Here is a 27,768-nt window from a genome sequence, read left to right as displayed (position 1 = left end):
CTTATGGGAATCATGGGGAGAGGTGAATCTAAAGAGCTACTGACACAAGGAGGAAAAAAAAATATGAGCTTGTATCTGTGTTGTGATAGTCTTGTATTAGTCATGAAGTCCTAAAACACAGCAATGGTGGTCACTTGGATGAATGGCTTCCAAAACAGCATCAGCACTTTAGAGTTGAACCCTGATCTGGGGAGTGATGGCCAAAGCTGTGAAGCACCACCCTGGCCTTTTTTCTGTTCTTTTTTCCAAATCAGGGCGTAATAGAAATGGGCTGAAACCGCAGCATGTTAAACATGCTCTATCCCATTTTGTGGCTCTTGCTGGTTCATGTTCAGCAGTGGTAAGCCTCCCTAAATGCGAGTCAGGCCTCAAAGACTTGCTCACCTTTGCTGGGATGGCAGGTGAGAATTTCACTGCATGGGAGGGAGGCAAGGGACTATCCCTTGCCGCTAGCAGTTGGCTGCTCCGTGGCATTGTTCATCTGTGCAGCAGGGATGCTGTTGCTGCTCAGGAATTTGAGCTGCAGCATGTGGGTGTGTGGGATGGAGGCCATGTGTCAGAGCTCCTGTGTGGCCAGCTGTGAGCCACAGCTGCCCTAGCTGTACATGCTGAACCTCTCAAAGGTGAGGCATGCAGCCCAATGCTTGCTACCATCCTTCGTAAGCCAGTGCTCAGCTCCAGGACCCTCCTGTGGCTCTGATTCCTGCCCATACCTTCCCAAATCGGAACTCACCCCTACTCCTGGTCCTTCCCCTACACTTTGAGTCTCCCAAACAGGTCTCTCGCTCTCCAACCCAAGATCCTAATCCTGTGTGCTGCCCTACATTTGGTTATCTACCTACCTATCAGCCATGCCAGCTGCAAAGGCTCCTGGAATGAGAGGGTTTGGGGATGTGCTGCACCTGGGAGTGTAGTTTGTGTTTACTTCTCCTGTGGCTTCATGCTCAAAGTAAGGAATAGTTTGGCCTCTGCTAACATAAAATGTGGGTCAACATGACTGATATTTTATATATATAAAAAATGCTCATTTAACTTGTTTCCCTCAATGTGTTGTGTGTCCGTCCACCCCCTTAAGCTTCGGATAGATCATAGAATCATGAGGAAAAATTAGAGAAAAATTATTTCTTCATTATGAATTTATTGAGAAGCAAGAAGAGCACATAGCTTAGGTACAGAATGATTCACATAGCACTTAAGTCATTAAAGAAAAAAAATTCCAGGAAGACTCAAGTGATATGAATCCAGTGACAGGACATGGATCACTGGAAAAAAAGGCATGTTCATCCTATTTGGTCTTTGTTCTGTGGCTATAACAAAATCTATATTAGTGGAGGCTCCAGACAGGCCCCAGGGAAGGTTGAAAACGTTGAGTGCTGTAACTGCATAATATGTGATACATGTGAAAGTCATCTTTAGCCTGTGTTAGAAATGAATACCTCCATAACTTACTGCTGAAAAATGTTTAGGCTCTTGCCTGTTATGCCTCATGCTATTTTCATCCTAAGATGAGAATGTTGGTGTCGGACACTTTCTACTTGCAGCTGTATATATTAGAAGCAAAAAGTGGGCTACAGTGTGCATTTAGAGATAAAATTACCACTAGAGGGTCTAGTGACTTCTTGAAAAGTGAATTATAAAGAGGAATAGCATCAGAACTACCATGTGGGGATTACTTCCTTCAGAATCATTATAGCATGCGAGCAGCTCACTTGGCTTGAATAGCTTTGGTAGTCTGTAGCTTTCATGAAACTGATTTATTGATAATCATTATAATCCAAATAATTTTTCACAGTAAAATCGGCACAAGCAACAGTGGCGCGATCTTCATTAGTCAGCTTTGCTGAAATAGTGTAATCTCCCTGTACAAGACAAACACAAAGAGATTAGCCCATCAGTAGTATATAACTGCTGCTGTTTCTATGAGGGAGCCCTCTTTCTAGAAACAGAATAACACTTTTCCCATCAAGTTCCTCCAAAACCTTTCCTGTCCAGATGTTTCAGAAGTGGTCAAGGACTTGCCCGTATTTTCTGCCAAACTACTCTCATCAGGGATATCAATGCTGACAGCGAAAGTTCAAAATCTAAATAGTGTAAGGGGAACAAAATGTTTTGATGCATAAAAATTGCTTTCAAATCTGTGTACCTTCTCATGTTTCTTATAAGCAAGCACAATATGGCCTGTGTTGTTTACTAACTGGAAGAGGATGAGGTGCTTAGTTGTCTGGCACTTCTCGTCCTTGGATCTTGTTGTTGTACACTGTTATTGATATGAATTGTTATAAGAGAGCACCTTGGGGGATGTGTATAGATGACTGAATTTGGGATGAATTCCTATATAATAAAACAAGAAGTAGTTTAATTTCAGATTGTGTAGTTAAAACTACTAACAATTCTGGCTTTGGGGAGAACTTGTATCATTGCAGTGCAGAAAATCTCAACCTTAAAGAAGCCATGGCTTTCTTGTATTGGTCAAAACTGCTCTCTCCAGACACTTGCAGAAGGAGAAGCACTGGGCAGGGGAGGTGACAAAACTAATTTAACAGATTTGGAGGAAGAGGTGAACTAGATTGCTGGCACTGCAGTATTTCTTTCTGTATTTTCTGGAGTGTGGAGGGGAGCAAAACTTGGGGTAGGAGAGCTTGGCAGCAGTGGCCTCCTGGCTTTGAACCATAGAAAGCTCTTGCCTTGCTCAGAACTCTCCTGGTTGTGGAGTAGGAGGAGGCACAGCTAGAATGAGTCGGGTTTCTTGGCGTTTGCCTTTTACCATGGGATTTCTAAAGCAATAACTGGCCTGTGTCCTCACAGAGGTTCAAATTAAGTGTAACATCCAAATTTAGACAGGCCCAATGGCAACATGCTCATGAGACTACAGCCTTGTAACTGTTGCGCAGACTGTGCAAGCATCCTTTGGGCTGCTCAGATGAGGCTGTTCTTTGTAAAGAGCAGAAGACAATTGCTGCATGGAATAACTCCTTATTGCTGGCATAGAAGGATGGTGTTATTTGCCTGACTGATTAAGGAAAAAAAGCTTCCTACTCCCTTTCTCACAAGCATGTTAATTCTCCAAAAGCTTATAATTTCATTCATGGGAGGGAGTTTATAATAACTCATTTCCATTGCTCATTAGTGATTAGATTTTTTTCTTCCTCCAGAATAGTTTTTTTGCTCATGGGTAAAAATTGTTATTAAAAAAGGATTGTGAACTGTCTTAGAATTTCTGGCTCCGAATTCAGCTAATTTGCCCTGAACTAGAGTTTTACTGGTCTGTGTGAATGTTTCTAGGGCTTCCTCTCAGTCTAAAGACCTATTCCTCAGATTGTCTAGAGGCTTTACTATGTAAGTGTCCTCACTATGTTAGTAAAGCTGCCCCTAGAGCAGGATGCTAATAGGAGCTTGGGCACCCCAGTGTGAGAAACCAAAAGGTGTTGCCTGACACAGCATCTTTAGGTGTAGCCTTTAGGGAAGCAGGCTGGTAAGGATGGGATAACAGCCTGCATAAGGGGGCCCGGTTCCCCTTGCGGAAGCCTTGGAAAATGAAGGTTGTGGTTGTTGCTATCGCCAAGGGAAGACTGAGACACATGAGATGGTAGCTGTTACAGAGGCTCGATCCTCCCAGGAGCCAGCTATGCTTGTTATCACCTTTGCAGGTCTTGGCAAGCTTGGCTCTCCAGGACTCATGTCATTGTTCTGTATCCCTGTTCTGGTCCTGTTGTCTTTTCCTGCACCTGGGCCAACCCAGTGCTGAGCAGGCTGCAGACTTCATCTTTGTGGCTCTGACACAGGTTTTATGTCTGCTGCTGAAGAACTGAGAGCTCATGCTGTGCTTCTCTGTGCAAGTAAATCTAAGGAGCGTTTGACCACCTGAACTGTGTGCTTTTTGCAGTGGTGAGTGTGATCTTTCTTTGCCACGTTCTCAAACAGATGCCTTGATGATCCAGATCTTGCATTCTCCCCTTCAATCCAGTCTCTTCATGTATGTGGCTAAAAAATCTTTTGTTATTTACTTGTCAAATATAGCTTCATGTTGTGCCCAGTTAAGAGACGCTGTGGTGTGTTCAGCATTTGAGACCTGTCTTGCTTTGCAGTGTGATTTGGTTGACCTTCTGGAAGGAGTGTGGAGAATGCTGCTTGTAAAAAACCATCTGTAATGGATGACCAGGAAAGCCAGAGCAGTGCCTAGAGTACTGCCTGTTTCCTCACCTTTCTAAGAAATTATTTTCAGGCTCCATAAGTCCAGAGAAAGTGTTCTTGGCCCAATAGCTTGTACTTTTGGTTGCAACCTAGAAGACCTCTGTCTCTGTATCTAATACCATATATGTACAGTGGAACACATACAGTTGCAATAGTTATCTAAATTGTCTTTATAGCCAGTGAGGATGAATGAGCTTCTCCAAATTGTTCAGCCTGCAAAGGAGTGAGTTGAATTGCAGCCTTGGTCTCTCAGGAGGCCCCTGGAGCTGCTGCTTTTGTTGCTATTTTAAGAGTAACAGAGGGGGAGCCTACTAAAGAACTGTCTGGCTGCATGACTTAGTGCTGGTAGAGGGGATCTGTTGTCCTAAGAAAACCTGTCTGTCTGAATAACGGTGGCTTTCTAATGCTTTAAGCAAAGCCACTTAATTTCATATTGAGAAGGATTAGTCATATAAACACTATCACATGCAGTGTGCCAGCTGGGGGAGCTTGGAATATGCCAATGTGATTGCTGGTAGTCCTCTGGCCATACCTCATCCAGAAAGCCCTACTGCTTGGGAGCACGGCTGTGACCAACTTACCTGTGGGATTTCTTTGATTCCCAGTGTGACTGGTCCCTCATAGTAGAGGTGTTCTGAAAAGCAAAAATGGTGATGGGTGGTTAGGCAGCACATGGATTGTAGATGCTTTTTTATAATAGCACTTCAAAATGCTCCAGTGACAAGTGTTATGGAACTGCAAAGTGCTCTATACACAGTCTTGCAACAGCCCTCCTGAGAGAAATGTTAGGATGTGTACTGCCTTATGGGGAAAGCAGGGCTGAGCCTGTGATCACGGATGACCTGCAGCCCCCGTCTGAGTGGAGGAGGGGGACATGGCTTTGCACAGCTGGGTGGGTATTTCTATGTCAGCATGCATCCTCCAAATTGGGAAATGAAATGGGAGGGGGATTGCCAGGCACAAGTCCTTTAGCATGATCTATTAAACACCTGCAGCTGTAATAGTTGAACTATACTGTCTTGGTAACTCTTAAGAAAAACTAGTCTGAGCTGAGTGTTTCTGTAGGTGTGGACTTCTGACTGCTTGCTGAATATGACCTTAAAGTAATAAGAATATGTCTATCTCACTGCTGAGGGAGTGTTCACTGAGAAGTTACAGATATACTAAAGCCATCACAAGTTATGTTGGTGACTGGAATAGAGCCTGGGAGTTCCACCTTCCAATCCTCATCTCCCTAATTGCGAGGCATGCTTGCTCTTTGCTGTTGAAGAAAGGGCAACTTTGGCATTAATGGACAGAATTAGCAAGCTGTTCTGCAGTTCCTCCTACTTTTTCATAGCTTACTGGGCCAAACTGTGCAGACTTGACTGAAAATAAAATTTGTAGATGTTTCAGTATTTCAGAATTTCTTGCACAACTTGCCCTCCACAAGTTGTGGAAAAGTCTAAGAACTGTTTAAGGATTCTCTTTTGTAGGTGTTGTGAAGTAGTCTTTACTCTGACAGTGACAGAGGAGTAAGTGTTTCATCACATGTGTGAGTATGTGCTGGCATCTTGACGCTTGTCCCTTCTAGGGAGTTGTTTTGGTCCAGTCTCACTGTTCTGGTTTAAACTGTTTCTTGTGAGAGGTTGGACAAAAGGTTTGTAACATTTATTTTTTATGGTCCGTCCCACCATGCAGTAGGTATCTGGCTTAGAAAAGAGTCCACAGAAGGTCTTCCCCCACACATTCTATGAAATGTTAGTCAATGCCTCATAACAAACTTGGATGAAAGAATCATGACTATAAGAAACTAGGAAAAGAATAGGAGAAACCTGAGACATCAGGTTCTACACTTTGCATTAATGAGAAATTTGTTAAATGTAATGCCCTGATGATCCTGGGAGGTGGAGAAGATGCAGAACTTGTCAGTGTTGCCCTGAAAAACCTAATACCAAAAAAGAAAATGGAATAAATGTGTTTTGGCATGTCACTCTCAAACTGATCAACTGTGCTGCAGCACTTGTGCTGTACTCCTTCCCTTCTGCATCCCTGGCTACTTCACCTGGACACCAAGAAGTCTTTTCCTTTTCAAAGAGCAGTCACCATTGCTGCTTGCTTCTGTGCACGAAGTAAGAGCTCTGGAGTCTGACACATCTCCGCTGCAGAGAGCGGTGACTCAAGAATTTTAAAAATACAGTACAGCCCACTTCTCAGTTCACAACTTTACTTAGAGTCTAAATGGGAGTTAAAGGCACTGTAGACTGCATGACTTGGGTGCTGAGTGACTCCCTTGGGACTTGAGCTTGTATGTGTGTTGATGTATGCTAAGCCATCTGCCCCCTCAGGGTGGCGTGGACTGTGCAATGGCATGGCTTATGGTTTGTATCCTTTTGTTCAGTAGAGAGCCTTGTTTGTCTCTCCCTCAGTCAACTCTGAGCCTAGCAAACCTTGGATGGCAACAGAGGAGAGTGGAGAGGAAACTGGTCTGTGAACAATCATGTTTCCACAAAGTCCCTCTCCACAGGGACATGGAAACTCCTCTTGGATCATGTGGCTTGTTAGGGTCTCACCTAGGCTGTCAGCCATCCAGAATCTAAACACACAGATACAGCATTCAAGCTCTGCAAAAAAACTATATTTTAAAATGAAGTAGGAGTCATCAGGCCATAAATTTGCTTCTGAAATGATGGCAATGCTAATTTCTCTTTCAGTGTAGGTAGAAGCTATTCCCCCCTTTGCTGTGACAAAGTAATGATTATATCAGAGCTAGATGAATGCAGTCTTGGGGCTCTGCCTCAGCCCTTTCTGAGAAGTTTTCCGTGATTGCTGTGATGTGGGGTAGCTATGCCTTTGCTTGGTAATCAATGGAGTCACTCTCATGGGCTGTACTATCTTTTAGGGAGCCTCCAACTGTGGAGCTCTAGGTGCTGTGTGTCAGGTTTGAGGTCCACGTTTACTGCTTTGTGCTTCAGCATTGCCCTTAGCTCTTTCTAACCTGGGGTCTTGCAGTGTTTCACAGTTAGTCATATGGAGCTACTGGAGAGAGTCCAGTGAAGGGCCACTGATGTGATTGACTGGAACATGTCTCCATTGAGGAGAGGCTGAGGGAGCCAGGACTGTTCAGCCTAGAGAACCGAAAGATGAGGGAAGAATGTGTCAATATGTACAAATACCTGAAGGGAAGGGTGTAAAGAGGATAGAGCCAGGCTCTTTCCAGGGGTGCCCAGTGACAGGACCAGAGGCAATGGGCACAAACTGAAACACAGGAGGTTCTGTCTGAACATCAGGAAACACCACTTTACTGTGAGGGTGACTGAGCACTGGCAGATGTTGCCCAGGGAGGTTGTGGACTCTCCATCCTTGGATATATTAAAAAAGCTTGCCTGGACATGGTCTTGGGGAACTGGCTTTAGGTGGTCCTGCTTGAGTAGATTGGAGTTGGACTTAAATGACCTTCAGAGGTTCTTTCCAACCTCAACCATTCTGTGGTTCTGTAACCAGGTCTCTAGAAAACTCTTGTGACCTTCCTTGCTTTAGTGATGTTGGGGGGAAAGGACTATGCTTTGAAGTATGTCCTGGTAGGAAAGCAAGGGCAGCTTTCATTTTCAGCTAGCTGAGACCTGCCAGGAAATAGTATGGGTCCATAGATCTGCTGAACTTTATCATTCGTCTTTACTTTGGACCACTCGGTGCCTATGCTGGCTGGATCAGGCTTTTCAAAGCCCATTCAACGTTCCTCTCACATGAGGATTTCTGTTATAATTCCAGAAGTGGAAACATCCTCACAGGCTTTAAGGACTGTAGTTTATCACAGCATCCTTCATATAAATTTTTCTCCATATATTCAGACATTTTTACATTTCTCCATTGAAAGAGGATGAACACATCTGCTGCAGTAAGTGTAACTGTCACAAACACTGAGCCTAGCTCATTGAAAGAATTCTGTGGTCTTTTTAGAGCAAGCCCAGATGTAGTTGCAAGAGAATGTATAAACATTGGGAACAGCATAAATCACAAGTGCATTTTTCCAGTTAAATTTCCCTATGTCTTTGTTGGTCTGTCGGTAAGTTATGGTATCTGTCAAGCATGCTGTCATCAGTGATGTGTTTTTTCAGTCCACCTTTTGTTTTCAGCCCTTTTTCTCAAGACTTAACTGAAGGTGATTTCTGTAGAGCATCCTGGAAGACATTTCTAATGTACCACTGATTCAAGGTGATATTATTGTGGTTTTTTGTAGCAGCTTTTCACTGTTGTTTCTACCAAAAGTAATGTAGTCCTTTTCCTTGCCAGTGAGTAGGCCTCTAGTAGCTTCCAGTCTGAAGCAGAGCTTTCAAATGTGTAAGAACTTCCTGAGGATTACTAGTTACCATTTATCGTGAAGATGCCTCATTTCTGACAAAACACCTATAATGAAATTCTCACTCCTCTTTCTCAAATCTTCCTTGCACTGAAAATCTTTATACATTCTCACTCTTGTACTATATAAAGGCCCTGTACATCTGCACCCACCTCTTCCTTTTTCTATGTTTTAAATCTTTTTAGAACTTAAATGCTCCATGTTGGAGTTCTTCTAGGACACGATCTTGCACCCATGCAACTGACACACCACTTCTGTCAGTTTTAGGGATGCAGGAGTGATCTGAATAACTGCCAGCTATAGATGTATAGTTGAGAGAAACCTATATAAATACATAGCTGGGTGAGAAACATCCCCTCTCTTTGCTGGGGAGGAAAAAGTGAGATGAAGATGCTAAGCAAGATGGCATTGTATATCAGCCTAAAGACCTAGCTTTGTGGTGTAGCGGCTCTCTCAAAAACATGTACATAAATCTCAATGTGATACCCAGTTCTGTAATTCATGTCATGCTCTCTACTTTTATTCACAAATATTATTTTAGAAACTTCCTTACTGTAACACCTACCTAAAGAGGCAATAATGTAAAGAATGGAGGTCTGAAGCAAGGCGGGGGTTCTCTATGGTTTGGGAGTGTGCACAAGGAATCATGCAAGTGCTCTGATGGTTCCTTTATCAGTTGGGCCTGAAAGAAAACTTGCAGACTTGCAGAGGATGCAACTATCTTTTGTCAGGAAGCTTTGTTTAAGCCTGCAAGTTGTGGTTGGCACACTGCTAAATATTACCCTGGTAGGTCTTTTTGTCTGATTTTAGTGATTGCATTGGGAAATCGTTAAATCTAATGTAACTTTGCTTTGGAGGAAATGGGGAATAACCTGCACTTTCTACTAAAAAAGAGAAAGAGCTGAGTTCATGTTATGCTACAAAGAATTTAGCAGTTTTGTTGTTATTGTTCTTAAATGGACAATGGCTTATTTCCTTGCAACACTTGAGCTAACAACTTCACAACGGGCATATAGCTCAAAGAAAAAGATCTTGGAATCCTATTTAGGAATCCTAGTGAGCAGTGTCAGATGTGACCTTTGCTTAACATAAATAGTAAATACTATATGATTATGATGAACATGAAACCTCCAGCTATATTGAGTCTCCTAAACTATTTCCAGTCATGGAAAAACTGTGACATTATAGGAGAGCAGAGAAAAATAAAACAACCAGGACACTGCCACATCCAGCTCTTATAAGTCTCTTTTCTTTGTAACTTCTGCCTGCTTGTCCACACAAGTGAGTGGACCAACAAAGTCTGTAGCAGAACTACACTCTCTCATTTTGGGAGAGGGAGTAACATGCAACTTTTGGCCTCCTGTGGAAGGCAAGCAAATTCTGTGTGGAACTGTATTTAAACTCAGGTGAAGTCTGGCCAGATGTTGGAAATATTGCCTGTACAACAGGGAAAAGGGGGCTCTGCATGAGAGCTTCAGTTGAAAGGGCTGTCTGCTCCTCTGTACCTTTGCTAGGCTGCATACTTGGCCATTCACAATGTTGTCCTTTCTGCATAGGTATTAGATCAGATTTACAACTGTGCTAATATGGTAAATTATGGCTGTGCTGAATTATCTCAAATTGGTCTTCAGCTCAATTCTGTGTCCTAAAACACAGGTTAGAATCAAATGTCAACTAATTAAGAAATACCACATTTTCAGTTTGAACCTTAGTCTGAGAAAGTTCACTTCTTTCCCACTGTGACTTAATTACTAAATAAAAACAGCTACTGAACAAGAGAGTGTGTATTAAAAAGTGTGGCAGAGGTCCTTGCACTAACGTAGGGATGCTTCTAAATGAAGGTATAAAGTATTATTTAACCAACTATGGTTTTTTATCACAATGTACTTCAATTAGTAGAAACAATTACCTGTCAGTTTAAGATTAAGGGACTTGGAAACCCCAGGAGGTTTTGGCTTTGTGGCTTAATGTGTGAATAGCAGTTTGTGCTCAGCTCAGGACTGACTCTGCTTCTCCTTACTGTATTCTGTAAAGAATGTTATTTAGTACTTTATCGGAATAAGATAGTTTTTCAGTAGGTATATGGGTGTGTGCCCTTCCCCCCCCCACCCCCCGTAATTCAATACACAATTGAAGAAACCTCTGAATTCAATTTTTTGGTCTATCTGGCTTACAGGATTTACGCAATTGGCTGTTCATGCAGTGTTTCTCTATTCTTTGTGGTATTTCTATGCTGTGTGAAATGTCTTAGTAATTTTCCAGGGGCTGTCAGCAGTAGTACTGTGCATGGTCTTTAGACTGATAGCCCTTGCACATTAATTATTGCAGTGTTATCAGGCTGGAGGTCCATGTGAATGGCAGTAAGGCAGAGCTTCTGAAACTAACTGGTGCTCTAATGACTCTGAAACTTCCCTGCAGCTCTACCTGTTTATTTTAAAATCAGCCTAAAGAGGTGATCATGGTATAAGAGGGACTTCAAAATAACTGTTTAAGATATGTGGATATTGCTGTCCAGAGGCATGACTGTAGCTCTTCCAGAAATGCCATGGCTAGCTTTGCACTATCTGGTCTGGCTTGTGGCAGAAGGGACTTTGAGGTGCCCAGGCTCACCTGGGACCAAAGCTGCCTGCTTTTTGGGGGCAGCTAATGCCACTGTAAACCAACTAGTGCAAGTCTGCACCAGCTGGCAGTTTGACTGGCATGAACTGAAATCATCTGACTGCTGCATAGGCATGTGTTGAGCAGAAACAAGATGCAAACCATAGATAGCATCAAATAGTATTTTGGTCCAAATATCCTTATTCAAGCATAATTCCTCTTAAAGTGAGTTAAGAACTGCCTTTAAGGACAGGAAATTTTACTTTAGTAGTGAAGAGCATGTTCAGAATGGCTTGTTTGTTTGCTCAGCCATTTCTTTTACAGAACTGGCCCTTATTTTTGTCATACTTGCTCATGTGACAACCATGTGGCTATAAATAGAGCTTATGAACCTCTCTGCTGTTGGATGGGGTCACATTACCACAGTTATTTTTTTTATGGGCTTGAAATCCCATGTGTGTGCAATATTCTGTGATTAAAAGAAAAGCAAGTGAACAGGTTAGGGGAAAAAGCAGGCTCTGAAATTAAAATGTCTGTCCTACTGTGTTTCTGCCATCCATTAACATGCTGTTGAAGTAAACAGAACGTTACGATGTATTGGTGCGTTCAACAGCACAGCGGGTGTGTTCTGCTTGGAGTATTCAGTAGCCATCAAACATTTAGAGTGCTACCTAAATTACCTACCTCCTTTCTTCTTTCCACAGAAAATAAGCTTAGAAAGACCTGGCTCGCAAAGAGTCTCTGAGTAGGTAAAGATGGTCTTCCCATTTACGATCAGGTCAACCTTGACGTACAGCTCCTTGATGCTGTGTCCTACACACAAAGCAGAAGGATTGCTCAGAGAAAGTGCAAGGGTAAACACAGTTATTACTTTATTTTTAAAAAATCACCCCCCCCCCCCCCCCGCTGCTGTTTAAGCCACTGAATGTTTTCTCTTCACTGAACTCCTGATACATAGGAATCCATGCTTCAGGAAGAGGTGTCTAAGTCCCTTAAGGATACGTAATGGGCGACATAATAGCATGTATCTTTATTGTTAAATAAACTATGCCCATGACTAGTCTCTGACTCTGAGGTCAACTGGCATAGTAAATCTTGCGTCCATACAGCTAAATGTTCCTTTCTACTGTCCCTAGCGGAGGGACCATATCCAATAGGCCCCTGGGAGTAGCCTGTGGCCCGTACCTGCTGCCTGAGAAAACAGTAGCTGCCCTGAGGCAAACATGTACCAGGGACCAGCATAGCAGCTTGGCAGTGCTGGGAGGTTGCCTGCTTGTGCCTGGCTTGCTAACATAGATACAGCCAGTGAGGCTACTGGATTTAGAGGGAGGTCCCATACTCTGAGTTGTTGGAAAAGTATTTGCAAATGCCTGTAATGTGATTTTTTTTGTGGGCTTGTTTAACTTTGCAGCCATCTGAAAACTGATGCTCCCCAGGCAAAAGGGCAGCATGTCTCACAGGAGGGAGACCTTTTGCATACAAGGAAGCATTCCCAAGTGCTAAAAGACACTTGGCACATAAATGTTTTCAGCACCGGGAGCATACAGCAGGGCTCTTGTATTTATGCTCTGGTAGTAGAGGTTCTAGGTGAGCTTGGGGCCAACGGGTTTGTAAGAAGGTGGCTTTCCTGTGCAAGGAAAACAAAGCAAGCTATGGCTAATATTAAATTCTGCACCTGGCCTGTTAGCTCAAATGCAGTTCTGCTTTTGACCTTTTATTGCTGATCAGTCAAGTGCTGAAGAGGTATAATTTCAGCTAGTGCAGCTGATGACATGACTGTTGCCTCAGGCTAGCACTTCCCCAGCATGCTTCTCTACATGCCCAGGATGGGCAGAGAGATGCCCTCACCTTGGTCTGTGGGAGTCCCTTCAGCCTCCTACCTGCAAGGGTCAGCCTTGGCAATTTGGCAAGCGCTGCTGGTGCTGACACAAGAGTGTGGGTGCTGTAGCCGTCTCATTCAACAAGAGTATCTCCCTAGAAGACTTAGTTGTGAAGACAAGCTGTAGAGTAGCCTCCACCTTTACTGTCCATATGTACAAATGAAGGTAGCTGAGGGCTGATATGACCTGCTTGGGGTGACATATGTAGTCTGAGGCTGAGCTGATAACAGAACTGACATTTCTGTACCCCCACACAGGTTTTGAAATTTCTCAGAAATGGAGCCCATTCATATTTTCTAGGAGGTTGTCACCCTTGCTTATTTCTTAATACCAGCACTCACATGTGAATTACCCATTTATGGCATGAGAAAATGGCAATTCACTTACTTAGGATGATTGCAGCTCTAACGTTAAAGGTGTGGGTGGTGATATCAGAACAATGGTCAATGCTGAAAGCAAAATCTTGCTGGGGATCTGTTTGGAGACAAAGCAGTGGGTAAGAAATAGTATTTTTAACAAGATACTGACTGTATAGAAGAAAACAATAAAATACAGAAGCATTATAGGAAACAGGTTATGTATTCCTTAAATATTCTCCAAGATGTGCTTAAAGCTCCCATACCCTGTGTTTAATAGCTACTTCTGTCCTTCCTGCCACTTCAGTCTGAAGCACATTCAGATGATAGCCTATATGTGGCTAAAACCTACTGTGTGGGAAAATGAACCAGGTTCAGGGAAAGCAAGTTCCCCACAGTGGTAGGTAGTCAATACTCATTCAACAGTGAAGTCTTGGCCCAGCTGCTCTTTCCAGGTTCTTTGCATTGCCCTCCCTTCCTCGGCACTGTTGAGTGATTGGTTATGATGATGGGTTTCAATTCATTTGTATCACAAGATGACTTGGTGAGGCTGATGGGGAAACCGAATCCTGAAGTGGGATGAAAAGTCCAGAAATGAAAATAAAATTGTGTAACTGAGATCCTGGAGTGTTTCATGCTGGGTCTACCATCATATGATATTTCTAACCCAGGAAATAGTCTACATTTTTGTCTTTCTGGGAGACTTAAGCAGAGTTGGGGTCAAAGGGAGCCCTACAGCTGACGACTGACACTAATGTGACTCTTACCACTTCCTACAGTACCCCTTTCTCTGCATCAAGCTCCAAAACTCTTGTACAAACATAATTGCTTTCCCCCCACTTCCACCTTCTTCCTTGCTACCCTCCATGAGATTCCATGCTGTGCCTGAAGCCTTGCCAATATGCCACTCTGGTGACAGCCAGCAAACAACAACTGGCAGCTCAGCTGCCACAACCAACAGCACGTGCAAGGGTTTTCCAGAGCTGTGGCTGGAGGTGAAAGATTTGGCCAGTTTGGAAGCATATTGTCTTGAACCTCAAGGCTTGCTTTAGGCACAGGTTTGTCCCTCATGGTGGCTTTCCAGCCAGCCTGTGCATCCAGCTTCCTTCTCTGTGGAAAACAGAGGAGGAACTGCAGCATGTGCAGGAGCAGCCATAGACTCCCTGGTTTACATCGAGCTGCTGGTAACAAAATATAGACCTGGGAATTGAATTCTGTTTCTAAGTTATTGTTGCTTGAGGTAATCTTTTCATGGAATTGAAAATAATGCATTGGGAGAATTTTCCTTTGCTGTGATGAAACCTGAGTTGCAAGTGTCCTCTGTGAGGCTCAGTTAGCATCTCTGTAGTCTGTTATTTTTGCAGCAGTGCCCTACAGCTGTAGCAGCTGGCAGGGAGCAAGCCTGGGTGACCAAAGCTTGATTACTTATTGGGGAACAGGAAAAAATGAAAGTGCTGGGAGGAGCTGGGGGCTCTAAGCCAGGCTCTGAAAGCACAGATTGTCAGTGTGGTCCGAAAGGAAGTTCCAAGTCCTAAATTCTGATAAACTAAAATAACTGTTTAAGGGAGGGAGATAAAAGACCCCCACAGCTGTATTTCCCACAGTTCTGTATCCCTGTGGTGGATTTTGTCCTCCATACCATTAAAGCGCAGTATCTGCAGTTGCATGATCTGCTTGGGAACAAAAAGGTTAGTGCCTGGAGTTGTTTATTGGCTCAAGTGTGACAAGAGTCAGAGGGTTGTTTGTCTTCCTTTTCCATATTCCTTTCAGTTCCTGCTTTTGTTGCAGCTTCAGAAGCTGTTGCAATCAGGTAGGAGAGCAGTTTCCTGCTCCAGCTGGAAAGCATGTCAAACTTCTCTTTTCTTCAGGACCGTTATGCCTTCTTCCCCTCTGGTCTTTGCCACCTTGCAGGGCTTGGTTTCCGCTTTCCTCTGGACTTCTGCAAGAGCCCCTCTCATTTTGGTTTTGCGTGTGGTGTGATGATAAAGCTCAGGAAGCAGCTGCTCAGATTCACAGCAACTTGGGCATTGATGCCTACAAACAGTGCTGGTTGTCAAAAGACTAAAATTGTCAGCTCTGCAATTTCCAGAGGGACCTAGCATCAAAAATGGCACTGCAACATATACAATGCTTTTTTTTTTTCCTCCAGAGAGACTAGGCTGTGCTTTAGTCAACAAATTAAATAATGGTATTAGGGCTAGAAGTTGAATTTTTTGCTTAAAACTTCTCATCAGTAACCATTTGGATAGAAAGGGAATGTTTGTGAAACGAAGCTTCTCTGGAAAGCATGGGCTTCTTGCAATGAACCTGACCTCAGGGTAGTTTTAGATGTCTCATGTCTGGTGGGTTGGTTTTTTTTCCCCTATGGGTTGAGTTCTTTTGCCAAATAAATTTCATGGTGCATTGTAGCCATGGGTGTCTTCTACTGCACCGCTAATGATGCATCATAGGAGTCTGTGTCCAGAGAAATGTTGTCTGGTCCTCAGAGAGGAGGAGAGCATGGAACCACTCACGTGAGAAATTCCAGTAAAATTTGTGAATTGGAGCACTTGGATTTTGTGTTGTTACTCCATTGCTGAGAAGTGTAAACTTTTCCACTGGCAAAAGAAATCCCAATTAACTTTCTGACCGTCTCCCTGTGGAAATGCAGGCTATGCCTTTCCAGTCCAGCATCTTAGATATTGTGGTGTACGTGGGGACCTCCTGCTGAAACCAATTGAAAGGATGGCTGTGTTGCTAAAGCTATGGTGCCAGGGAGTCTGGATTCCAAAACGTGTAGGCGGAAAGGTTGCTGCTAAAAGGAAATTAAAGAAAATAATGTGCTTTAACCATTTGATAAGTGAAGATGTCTGTAAATTCAGCTGTGCACCATGGACTAAGGTGGTGTCCCATACCCCTCTTTCTTTAAATGTTGAGGAGTCCCTCGTGTGGCAAAGGCAACTCGAGGCAATTGCCATTTTTGTGTTTCATCTCAGATGCACAACTGTGAGTCACTGTGTGTCTCTTACGGAGGTTTAATACTTATTCTTTCTTGTTTGCCTCAATCTGAAGTGAGCTGGTTAGACTGAAAAAAATACATGTTATGTCTTTCACATGTGCAGAGCAATAACATTTACCGTTAAATCTCTAAAATATGTGGGGCTGCCCTTCAGCCTTCCACTTCCCTGAAACATTTCATAGTGCACAGTACTGTATGTTCCCAGACTTCCCTCCACCCACTCCCTTCAATCTGCTGCCTTTTCCATAATTAAAGCTAGAAACTCTTCAACTGGTTGCAGAGTTTTGCTTTTCCAGTTCAGCTTTGATATATCACCAACACTTAAAACGTTGCTGGAAATCTTGCAAACGTGTTGAGGTTTATCAGTGAAAATCTGCTTATTGGGGGGAAATGGGGCATTTTTTTATGTGTTTCTATCTAGTGAGAAGGGCTCGGGCCACAACATATTTACAGCTAGCATGAAGGTGCCTGGGAGCAGGAGTTTGACCGAAGTTTCTCTCTAGAGAGTTCTACATCTTTTGGGCAACTGCTCTGAGAAAGAGGCAAGTCTTTGGCTTTTGTAAACAATCAATGTGCTTTAAGACCTCAGACCTGTTATTTGAACTTGATGCTGTGGCTAAAACTGAGCTCTCAACTGTATCTAGCATCAAATGTGCAGCTTTCGCTGAAGACTGGCTTCTGTAGTACAATCCTGCTTTGAGAGGTAAATTTGGGCTGTACCTGGCATGTTGCCACTGATCACCCCTTACATGGCATAGTGCCAGCTGATGCCATACATCCCACCTCCCATTTCATTCTTACCCAAGTACTCTAGTGGAGATTGATTGCTATGTTGGCTTGGTATGTGGTTTTCCTTGCATAGGACTTGTAGTGGCACCATAGTGCAAGATTTCAGCCTGGCTTGCTGTTGTGAGGAGTGCACAGTGATGAATTTGGCTGTGTTTTTCTAGAAGACTGAGCAGACATGTAGTACAGCCTAGAAGCTTAGATGAGTTCCTGATCTTTTCTTCCTAGAGCTTCTCTTCCTGCTCTTGTTCTTGGCAGAAGGTTGATAGGTAAATTAGCTCAGATATATTTACAGTGGTGTATCTGTGTGACCCTCCTGGCTGCAAGTCTTGTACCTTTGGTAGAGATTACCCCAGTAAGAGGGACAATAGATGGGAACACACTTTCATGCCTCAGTTACTGCAGTTGTGGGGCTACCAGCTCATGCTCCTGCTGAATGTGGGTGTGCACCGAGCCAAAGGGCTGTGAGCTGGGGCTGCCCTTATGTCCTGCAGCCTCCTGTGCTCTGGAAGATGATCTCCAGCAGGAAGATGCAGCAGACAGCTGGGAATGATAATGTGCTAACCCACTATGGCTATGTGCTAACCCACTATGGCTATGTCCCTCAGCCTGAGCTGCTAGATGACTAACTGGGCATTACAGAAACTGCATGGCCAGATGGGAAGCACCTGCTACAGGAATTTTGCTGGGCTGGTGTACAAGAGCCTCTGTTTTTTATTCTTCTCTCTCCCTCTCCCCATCATGGTAATTATCCTCTACTGGCTTTACTCTCATCTGAATCTGCTCTAAAATTACATTGTTTCCACATGAGCATGAGAATCAGTGGTATGAGTGAATAGGAGCAGCAAGCAGGCAAGCTTTGCTTGTAAGAGTCCACATCTGTAAGTCTTGCAGTGGTGAGAAGAATCTCCAAATTGGAAAGCTTTGGGTGTTTCAAAATAACACTTTTAGGAGCAGATAAGCCACAGAATTGAATGGAATGACATAGCTGCACTTGGCTAGGGTCATACAAGGACAGACTGGTGCTAGAGGAGCTGGAAATTAGCACAAGGAAGAAACATATTTAGTAATTACCCAACACTCCTCGCCTTCAAAGCTCTTAATAAAATTAAATCATTAGTCCTTACAACATTCAAGGTGATGAAAGGAGAGGGAAAGAATGAGGAACTGTTTGGGATCTCAGACTTTATGTATTCACTCAACATTTTCCCTTTAATGTCTATTTAAATAAATTAACCGGAATGCTCAAGGTTATATTTGACACTGGAATCTACTTATAAGGTACTGAGGAAGAAGCATCAGGTGAATTAGCAGCTCCCAGTTGTGCATCTAGGTTTTCCTGAGCACCTTCAGTTTAATGAGCTTCCCTGTGGGCCTGCCTTCACTGCATGCCACTGCCATGTCCAGACATGGCTGGGAGGAGCAGCGTGATCCTCTGTTCAGAGGGAAGCAGTATAAATTGTGAGACTTATGTTGGCTGTGTCTAGTTTGTCATGAGAATGCCTCATCCCAGATGCTCACCTCAGACATGACCAGCTCTGGGCTTTTGCCTAGTTTGGACAGGTGCTCTGGTCTCCTTTGCAGAAGGCGTGATATGTTTTATCTCCTGTACCTTTCTGGCTTGCTTAAGCAGTGTGGAGGTGAAGGAATAGGGAAGATTACAGTTCATGTATCCTTAGTGTCCTGGGAGTACAGACTGTGGGAATTCCCCTTTGCAAACAGTGCTATCGACTTGTGGTCTCTGAGGTCTGCTTAAACCTGAAGCTCTTGGGGATGTCTAATGGAGTGAATAACCCTGTTTCCTGTCTGATAAAACTTGCATAGCTGTAGAGGGAAGCCTGAAGATTTGGTCTCAGTATAATCTAAGCTAAACCACCCCCCACCCCCCAGAACGCTGGTATGAGAAACTTAAAATATGTCTTAAAAATTGCATAAACACCTTTTTAAAAAAAATAGTTTCCACTCCTCTCTCAAGAATACTGAACACTAGTAATGCAAAGAGCAATTATATACTTCTTGGTTAGATCAAGGCACAGGCATTGCTGGCCAGTGTGTTTGGCCCTGGTTTTGGAGTAAGGCGATTCCAGTGTCTTAAGAAATTAGTTTAAATAAAGAATGAAGACTTTGTCTCTATTTCAAAAAACCCTCATTGTTGAGTATTACTGATGTCCACATTTGCAAATATTCAGAAACAGTAACTGAGAAGGCTGGCAGCTTCTCCAAATATGTTGCTGGGGCACTGACTGCAACAGTAGCAGCATTTGGGGCGTGAGGAAGAGATGCGGGATGGAGGGCTCAGCCCATGAGCAAAGGGCTGGAAGTGTGGCAGATGGAGAAGCGAGGAAGAGACTTGCCTGGTACCAAGCTGAGGTCACCCAGCTGCCACCTGTGGCCGTGGCAGTGCTGGTGGCCTGGGCAAGGAGCTGTGTGGTGCGGAGAGCTGTAAAGACGGCGGGTGTGAGGGGTCTCTGCAGCTGGAGGGCTGTGTTTGGGGATGGGGGTGTCACCAGCATGTGTAAAGCAGCTGTGCCAAAGGCTTGACCTGAGTCTCCCTGCCTTTTCCTGCCCAAACCACCTTTCTTGACAGCAGGATTGTTAGAGCTGTTTGCCAGGGCTCCAGGGGGGGCCCGGTGTCTGAAGGTTCACGGAGACTTTCCTTCCTTTTGCCAGTGGTGGTATTTGGAAGAGGGAGTTCCTGTGCTTTGTGTGGTATGACAAAGCTTTGCCTCAGCCTGTTTGAGAAGACAAAACTGAAAGATGCCAGCTTTGAGAGGCAGCACGTACAGATCTTTATTTGTATTTGATAATCCTGATTTGTCCTAGTTAGCTTGAGAGAGAAAGGGAGGCAGGGCAGGCTTCAGCTACAGCAGTGTAACAAGAAAATGCTGCATTAATTTGGGCCCAGCAGGGAATGTATTAGAGAGAGAAAGTCTTTGTTCTTCTGTTCTGTTGGTAAGAAAACACCATGCGCTGCATGACTAAGATGCATACAGTAACTGCCTGTATTCCTAATCAGATCTGTCTCCTCTCTTCATGTCTTTTATCATTTTTTTATGCTGCTCTACTTGAGACGGAGATTTCTGGACATCAGTGCTTGCCAGTATGACTGGGGATTCACAGCAGACTTGCAGACTTGTGTCAGAAATAGAACCAAACATTACTAGAAACTGCCCTGCTGTTAGACACATGCCATGCTCTGGGATAGCAGGCTTTACCGCTGATTATACAGAACAGTAATCAGCAGCATATGAATGGGCTAAATGTTCTCATTTTCTCAGGATGGGTTGAAATCCACTGCAGGAGCATGGCAGTAAGCTATAATTGGAATAGCATGCTCCCTCTGCTGAGGAAACTAACTGGGTTCCCGCCTGCCTGATCACTGCTGGATCATTTGACAGGAGCCATCCATCTTCAGGTGAAGAAGAAACTGGTGCATTGAATTAATTTGTGGTAGCTTTCAAGATTCCCAGCTTTTGGCAACTGGAAGCTCTCTTGAGTCTAAAAGCAGCATCTGGGACAGATCAGGTTTTGGACTTGTTACATGGTGATTCTGTACAGGGTATTTAGGTATCTTCTCCCTGATGGCCACTGTTCCTCCCTGGTTTTAGGTTGCCCTAAGCCTCCTTAAAGTTGGTGCAGTGACACCAACGCACAATAGTGCTGAAGTCCTTTTTGCATTTTTCTGAGGTGTCTTAATTTTTCTTGGATCATTCTGGGTATTTTTGCTGATGGATGTTAAATTACTGCAAGAACATGATCTCCTGCCTCTCTTTTCTTTGGTAAACTGTAAGCATTGTAGGGTCCAGGGATATTTTGAGGCCTTTAACAGCTCTGGATGAGATGGTGTGGCAACGTCAAGAAAGCCTAGCAATGCTTCATACGCGTGCACAGGAAGTTTTACAATGGAGCACTTATGAACAACTGTGGTATGTTCTTGCTCCTGACTTGATGCAATGAATGTGCCTTTTGATAATTTCTACTTTGTGTAATACAGGAAGCTAATCTCAAATTTTCATCAAACTGTAAACATAGCTGTGACTTACCTGTTTAGTTTATTAGACTGCTCCCTCCATAGAGACTCAAATTTAGCATGCGGTAGCAAATGACAATTCTGCCTTGCCCACAGTACTCCTTGACTGTAAGGTAATACACAGGTTTCCAGGTGTATATCTCCTATTTGTTTCCAAAGGGGAGAACACATTTTCCTATGGCTTGCCTTGTGGGCTATTACCCCTCCTGCTTGTGATTCCTTAGTGACTCAGTGGCTACAACAACTGAAGACATGGCAAAAGTCAATAGGTGGAAAATGTGTCTACCAGTTTAGATTTAGTGGCTGGAGATAAGCAGGAGGGACTCTCAAACAAACAACCCTCTTCTGCAGTCTGTGATGCGGGACCTTCATTGATCTGGTGAAGAAATGGACACTGTGAGGAAAACTCTGAGAACTAAATTAGATGGGAAAATTTAAAGCATGGTGGGAAATGTTCAGCTGAAGTTAATTCTCCCCACTACTAGTCTCAATGAAAGCATTAATATTGATTTTGCTAGATGGTTCAAAGTCTAGATGCTGAACCTAATGCTTTCGCCAGAGTACCTTGGAGGTATGAAATTGTCTCCTGCTCCTCCTTATAATTTACATTTTAAAACTTACTAAATACTTTTTCCTCTCTGAAAGAAGAGGTTAAATTAAATCAGAATCACCTTAAGAGGTCACATAGGAAAAGAAAGTTTTAATCCTCTCTAATGAAGTGGAGAACAAAACAGATAAGGTAGTTTTAATTCATGGAGGGACCAAGACTTTAAACCAAGATTTGTATTTGCACTCGTATCTATGCTACCTTGATTCTGGTGATAGCTTCCATTTGTTAGGATCTGGTGCCAGAAATAAGCATGTCAACATCTGGCCTTCCTCCTGGAGTAAGCAAGCTATACCAGATGAGTATAGCAGCAAGGCTATGACACCAGGATGGCTTGGACAGAGCAAGCAAACAAAAAATGTTTTCAAGTGAAATTCTTAAGTTCTTTGATTGTTTGCCCATTAGCAATCTATGCAACAAAAGATCAGAGGGGAGTTGGTGTCGTGTGGCTTTAAATAATTTAGAAGCAGAAGCAATTGCTGGAGACTGCTTGAGGGAAATAAATAAATAAGTCCAAGAGAAGCATCTGGCTCAATCTGTCTGCCAAAGAAACAAAGAATAATGGAAAAAGAACCTTCTTTTACCAAGTGTCTAGAAGAACGTTTGTCCTGAAGATGCACGAGGTGAGAATTTTTTGCAGACTTTTCTTTGCCAGCTGAAGCTATCAGATGACTTATATCCTTTAAATAAAGCACGCAAGTGTGTGGCCAGAGAGGAAAAAAGACTAATAATATTGGTTGACATAGAAAACAAAGTGATATGTAAAATTAGTGCTACAATGATGACAATTTAGCAGGTTTGTTTACAAGTTGGTATTGCTGATTGAGCAGGGAAGGGTGTAGTTTTAAAAAAAGGAAAAATAAGATTTTGAGAGATAGTATATTTGATCTCTCAGTATGTAGAAGAAAGGATATGATGGGCTGAGTGTGTGAGGGGGACTCTAGTAAAACTGAAACTATTCAGTATGGACAGACAAATCATCAGAAAATTGTAATCTAACCAGTCTATCAGTCTCTATGTTTTCTTTTTTTTAGGCACTGAAAAGTTCCTTCAGAGCAGGGTTTAACAGGAGGGTGTTTATATTGTGCTACCTGAACAGAGCAGGTTCTACACCAGAGTAACCCTATTGACTTCAAGGGGCCATTTTAGTGGAGATCCAAATCTGAGCTCACAAATTTTAAGAGCCATACAAATGAGAGTTTCTCTATCTGTAAACACAATCCAGTGCAAGCTTGTACTGAAGTGGGCAGTGCTGCTCTCTCCTACTGGATCAATGTAGGGCAGGAAAAAGGTTTCTAGAAATGACCCTGCCTGAAGTGTGACAGAGCTACATAAGCAGTCATGGAGCTCAGTGGATGTAAGTTCAGTCTGACTTTGCTCTGTTTAGGAAGAGGCATCAGCATGTAAAAAAAAAAAAAAATCTGTAGTTGACCATAAGGCACTGCTTCTTTGTCTAGCAAAAGATATTAATTAAAGCAAATAGTTATCTGTATCCCTAAATATGTTTTATTATTTTTAAATCTGTAGATATGCAGATAAAAAACTTGTAAAGAAATGTGTAAGAAGTTTCATATTTAGTTTCTGGAGGCTGAAATGAATACCAATTGATTGCTCCTTCTCCTGAAACTTCAGCTGATGGCTATTAACCTTGCTTCAGATGGAAAAAGAAGAAAAAGCATAGTCAAATATGAATTGGGAAATGTTTGTCTGTGATAGTTTAAAAAAAAATGCCATGGGGTCTGAACAATGTTTTAAAAGCCTAGAAAATATCTCTCAAGTTGTCATCTTCAAATACTAATACTTTGACTCTTCCAAAGATCTCCCTGAAATTCCCTGTTACTTACTCCTGTGCACAGAAAAAGTCCTTAATGGCTGATGCTCTCCAGACCCTTTCTGAGAACCTTCTGCTTTACCAGTAAGTTTTTCTGCACTGTCAAGAAAGCTACAGTTTCAGGCAGCTCTGAAATCCCCCAGGTCCTAATCTAAATGTAGAGCTTTATTAATCACCAAGCATACTGGTTTGGGTTTGCTGGTTGAAATAAAACCAGGTATTCTAAAATACTGACTTGTTGATGTAGGCCCAACTAACATTTCGAGAGCGAGCTGTAAAAATAGTTGGAAAATGTTTTTCACGTGTCTGCAGCAGCAATTGCCTGCTTTACCCTATGAAGAGGGCCCCATTTGAACACTACATTGTAAGAATGTTTTCATGGCTAATTAAGACAATTAGGCTTACATGAATGGTCTGGAAGCAGGTGCTGGTAGACATGTTGAAGAATTACATTTTGTAGTCTCTCACTGCATGGCATATTGCACTTTGAGGTGGGTGACTGACACTCAAATAGCACTGGAATTTGCTTGGGGCACTTTGCTACCACTGCCTTCCCACCTTTCACTTCCCAGACAATTGCCTTCTAAAATGTAGCCGAAAAGATCAAAAGTGTTATTACTGTAAAAATCACTGTGAAATTAAAGGGGATAGGAATCAGCCATTTGTGTAGCAGGTTCTTTTCATGTCTCTGCATAGACTTGCCAATTACAGTTCTCTTTTCTCAGTCAGAGATGTTAACCTGTGCTGCCTTTATCTCGGGATCCCTGCCCAGATTTCTAAAGTGATTTGTGGTCATTTGAGATCTTCCTTCATTTTTGTCACCTCTTCCTGGGAGGAAGAGTGGCACTGATGGGAAATGTCTTGCTGTATTTATAGACTGTCTCGGTGTTATGTCTCCTGTGGTTATATAGAGGAGGAAGCATACTGTCTATTTACTTTACTTGTAGACCACCTGTCTCTCAGCTTGAGCTTCTCACTATGGACTTGCTGCTGAGATTTTTTTGTCCAATTTCTTTTAAATGACTTTTTTACAAGTGCATGATACTGATCAATGGGGTCTTGTCCAGCTCTTTCTTTTGATGCATTCCTTGGGGTCCTGGTTACCGAATGTTTAGTCTGATGTAGCTGGGTGGGAATGGGGATCCTTTTAAAGGATCCAGAGCATGGACTGACACTGGGGGCTTGATGCATGCCTGTATTTTATGCATTATAGGGGCAGGATGCAGCTAGAGCAAGTGCTTGTGACTGGGACTTGGGACTTGCTCCTGGGTACAGGAGATTGCTACTCTTTCTCTGTCTTCAGTTATGCACCTAAGCTTCTCTGCTACATTTATCATAGTTATATTAACTCATATTTTCAGCTTTAGTCAGATTTTTACAGCATTTTAGGAGAGGACCTGATAAGCTGCAAAGTAAAAATGAACACTTAGCTCCTTTTTAGATGCTCAGATTGAACTCTATTAATCTGTTGATAGAGGGCATTCAGTTCCAGAAATAAAGTTGTGAACTACTTTGCTAAAATTATCTCAACCTGAATTTTACTTGATTCAGCCCTGATTCACCAATAACATCCTAGAGTCTATAGTAACAACAATAGAGGTGAAATCCTGACCCTCTTGAAGCCAACAGGGAATCCTTTACCCAAGATTTCATGCTAGACACCTCGCTGTGGCCACCGTATCCCAAAAAATGTGTTATCCTCTGGCATCTTCAGTGGAGCAGGAAATAGCATGGGGATTTCTCAGACTGAAGAGACGTGCAGGGGAGTCTTCCCCTGAAATAGCTAAAGAGTATGGGCAGTTGCCTAGCATTGACTCTGTGCTTGCTGACATTACAAAGTTGTCATGAGAAGGTTTGTTGGGAAAGGGTCTTGTCAAATCTAGGCACTAGCATGTCTGTTCCCTCCTGGGTGAGAACAATTGGAGGGACGCAGCTAAAGAACAAAGCTATTGCATTCTGCCCATTTAGTTGTGGTTTACAGGGAAATCAAGTGGGGACAAAGCTGCTCTTCTCCTGAAAGGGTGATTGGTACCTCTGGCACTGTTGTGAGCTTGCCAGTGAGCTCAGGAAGAGCAGTGCCTTCTCTGAAGGGAATGTAGGCTGGTGAATTTGGATTTATCCTCCCCACACATAGATTTTTTTTTTTAATATATATTTTTTTTATATTTTTTTTTTTTGGGGGGGGGGGTGCTGCTCAGCCCAAACCACCTTATTTTTCTGCTTTATGCAAGCTACCAGACTATGAACTAGGTCAGCAGAGATGCAGATGGGGCATCCTGGTCTGATGCTACAGGTGTGGTAGCCTCTGGAAAAAGGCAGGGCAGAACATTGTGACAGCAGCTGTGAGTGTTGCCACAACTGAATCTGCCAGAGCTGTAAGGGAGTGAGGAATTGGGCTTCAAACAAGGAATCTGATTTAATTCTTGCATTTTTTCCATGTCTGTGTAATCTCATCTCCCATAGCTATGCCCAGGAGAACAGAAAACCACTCTGTGTTGGGACCTGACCTGTATGATCTCTGGCTTGTGCTTCTCAAGCTGTGAATTCCTCCTGAATGAATGTACCTCTTACTTTGGTTTGCCACACACAGAAAGGTAAGTGACACACAAGCTCTAGACAAATGCATTTTGTTAGCTAGGTCACTGGTGTGCGTAGTAAGAAGCAATGCCTGACTGACACGTGCCCAGCAGACAAATTTCATCATCATTTGAATTGACTCAAACTGTAGCCTGTGCCTCTGTGTCAAGGCATCTCATGCTAACTGAGACCTGTTGAGGGAACAGAATTAACTTATACAATGAATTCTTACTAAAATAAAGGTAATAACAAAGCTTGTATTCAATATCTAATTAAATATTTTCCTAATGCAGTATACCCATTTATAATATGAGAAGCCTGACTTTAGTCTCCTGGGAGCAGGCCAGTAAAGAATAGCATTACAAATATTTATTTACTTCTCTTGTCCCTCACTGGCTTTATTTTAATGGGTGTGCAAAACTGCATGAAAGCTACAGGGGAGAAAAAGCCCCCTGGGAAACCCTTTGTATCAGGATGAATTGGAAAAACAAACTCTAGGGGGCTCATTTGCCATGAATCGCTTTTCACATCACGTGCGGAAAATGAATGAGGCGTCTGTGAATCTAATTCCCTTTGTCCCAGCTGTAAAGCAGATCAGCACAATAGGAGAGGCACAAGGCCAGCAAAGCAAGAGGTGGAAAGCAGGCACCATTCAGTGAATTCATTTTCAGTCATTGCAGTGCCACTTGCTCCTTTTCTTCTCTACAGATTTAAAGAACAAACAAAACCCTATGGTCCCTGGGAAATGCCTGTGTTAAGTGCTGCTCCTGAAGTCTTGCTAAGCACGGTGCCAATGGCAGAGAACACGAATCCTTCCCACTGTCACGCCGGGTCCCTTGTCACTCCCAAGTAGGAGGACAGAAAGCACATCACCACAGCCTTGCTGCACATTAGGAAAACAGCACATCAGTGCGTTGAAGAGTGTGTGTCATCCCAGGGGTAAAAATGATAAAGACCTAGGGTCTTCCTTTTTTATTTAACCTAATTTCAAGATAAAAATCCTAGTCATCTCTTTCATGCTGGACTGGATTTTTGACAGCAATTTATTGTTCTGAAGTAGGTTATATTATTTCCTCGTTATTATTTTCTATCTAAATACAGTTAGATTTGTGTATATGTGTGCATGTGAACCAAACCAGCTATATTTGAAAGACTAAAAATATTCTAGTTGTGAAACCCTGTGCTGGCTTGGGAATGTAACCCTTCCATTCATTGCCTGGCTTATAAACCTCTCTCACTGCATAAGAACAACTTTGTTGCCCAGCTAAAAAGAAAATGGAAATTTTAAGAATCTCACCACAGCTTTTGTAATATATTTCCAAGTTCTCCTCTTTGCAGACTGTGTGCGTAGGCCATTCTGTGCTGGCATTGATGTAAAGCAGGACTGTGACGAGAACAAGAATGTTTGATGTCTTCATGGTGGTGGTGGTAGCTTGCAGGATTACTCCTCTGTCTCTTGCTAACTCTCTGTGGAGGGAGGTCTTCCTTCCTTTATCTGAGGGAGAGAGGAGTTACTACATTCGTGCCTGCAGAAGGGTTAAGTGAGCCAATGGAGCCTTAGCTTACCACAATGTG

At 43.0% G+C, this 27,768-nt stretch overlaps 1 protein-coding gene across 1 annotated transcript; it reads right to left on the bottom strand.

Annotated features, from left to right (window-relative positions):
* Positions 1-1,118: 1,118 nt before the first annotated feature.
* On the bottom strand, positions 1,119-27,768 carry LY86 (lymphocyte antigen 86). The gene is made up of 5 exons (XM_049824088.1): positions 27,491-27,768; positions 13,396-13,482; positions 11,813-11,941; positions 4,773-4,825; positions 1,119-1,859 (listed from the first exon to the last, which is right to left on the bottom strand). Exons 1-5 carry the CDS (start codon positions 27,609-27,611, stop codon positions 1,755-1,757), a joined length of 495 nt encoding a protein of 164 aa, XP_049680045.1. The 5' UTR covers positions 27,612-27,768; the 3' UTR covers positions 1,119-1,754.

The sequence above is a fragment of the Accipiter gentilis genome, chromosome 20, assembly GCF_929443795.1.
Source record: "Accipiter gentilis chromosome 20, bAccGen1.1, whole genome shotgun sequence".
In the NCBI taxonomy this organism is placed as follows: domain Eukaryota; kingdom Metazoa; phylum Chordata; class Aves; order Accipitriformes; family Accipitridae; genus Astur; species Astur gentilis.
This window is presented reverse-complemented; position numbering and strand designations above follow the sequence as displayed.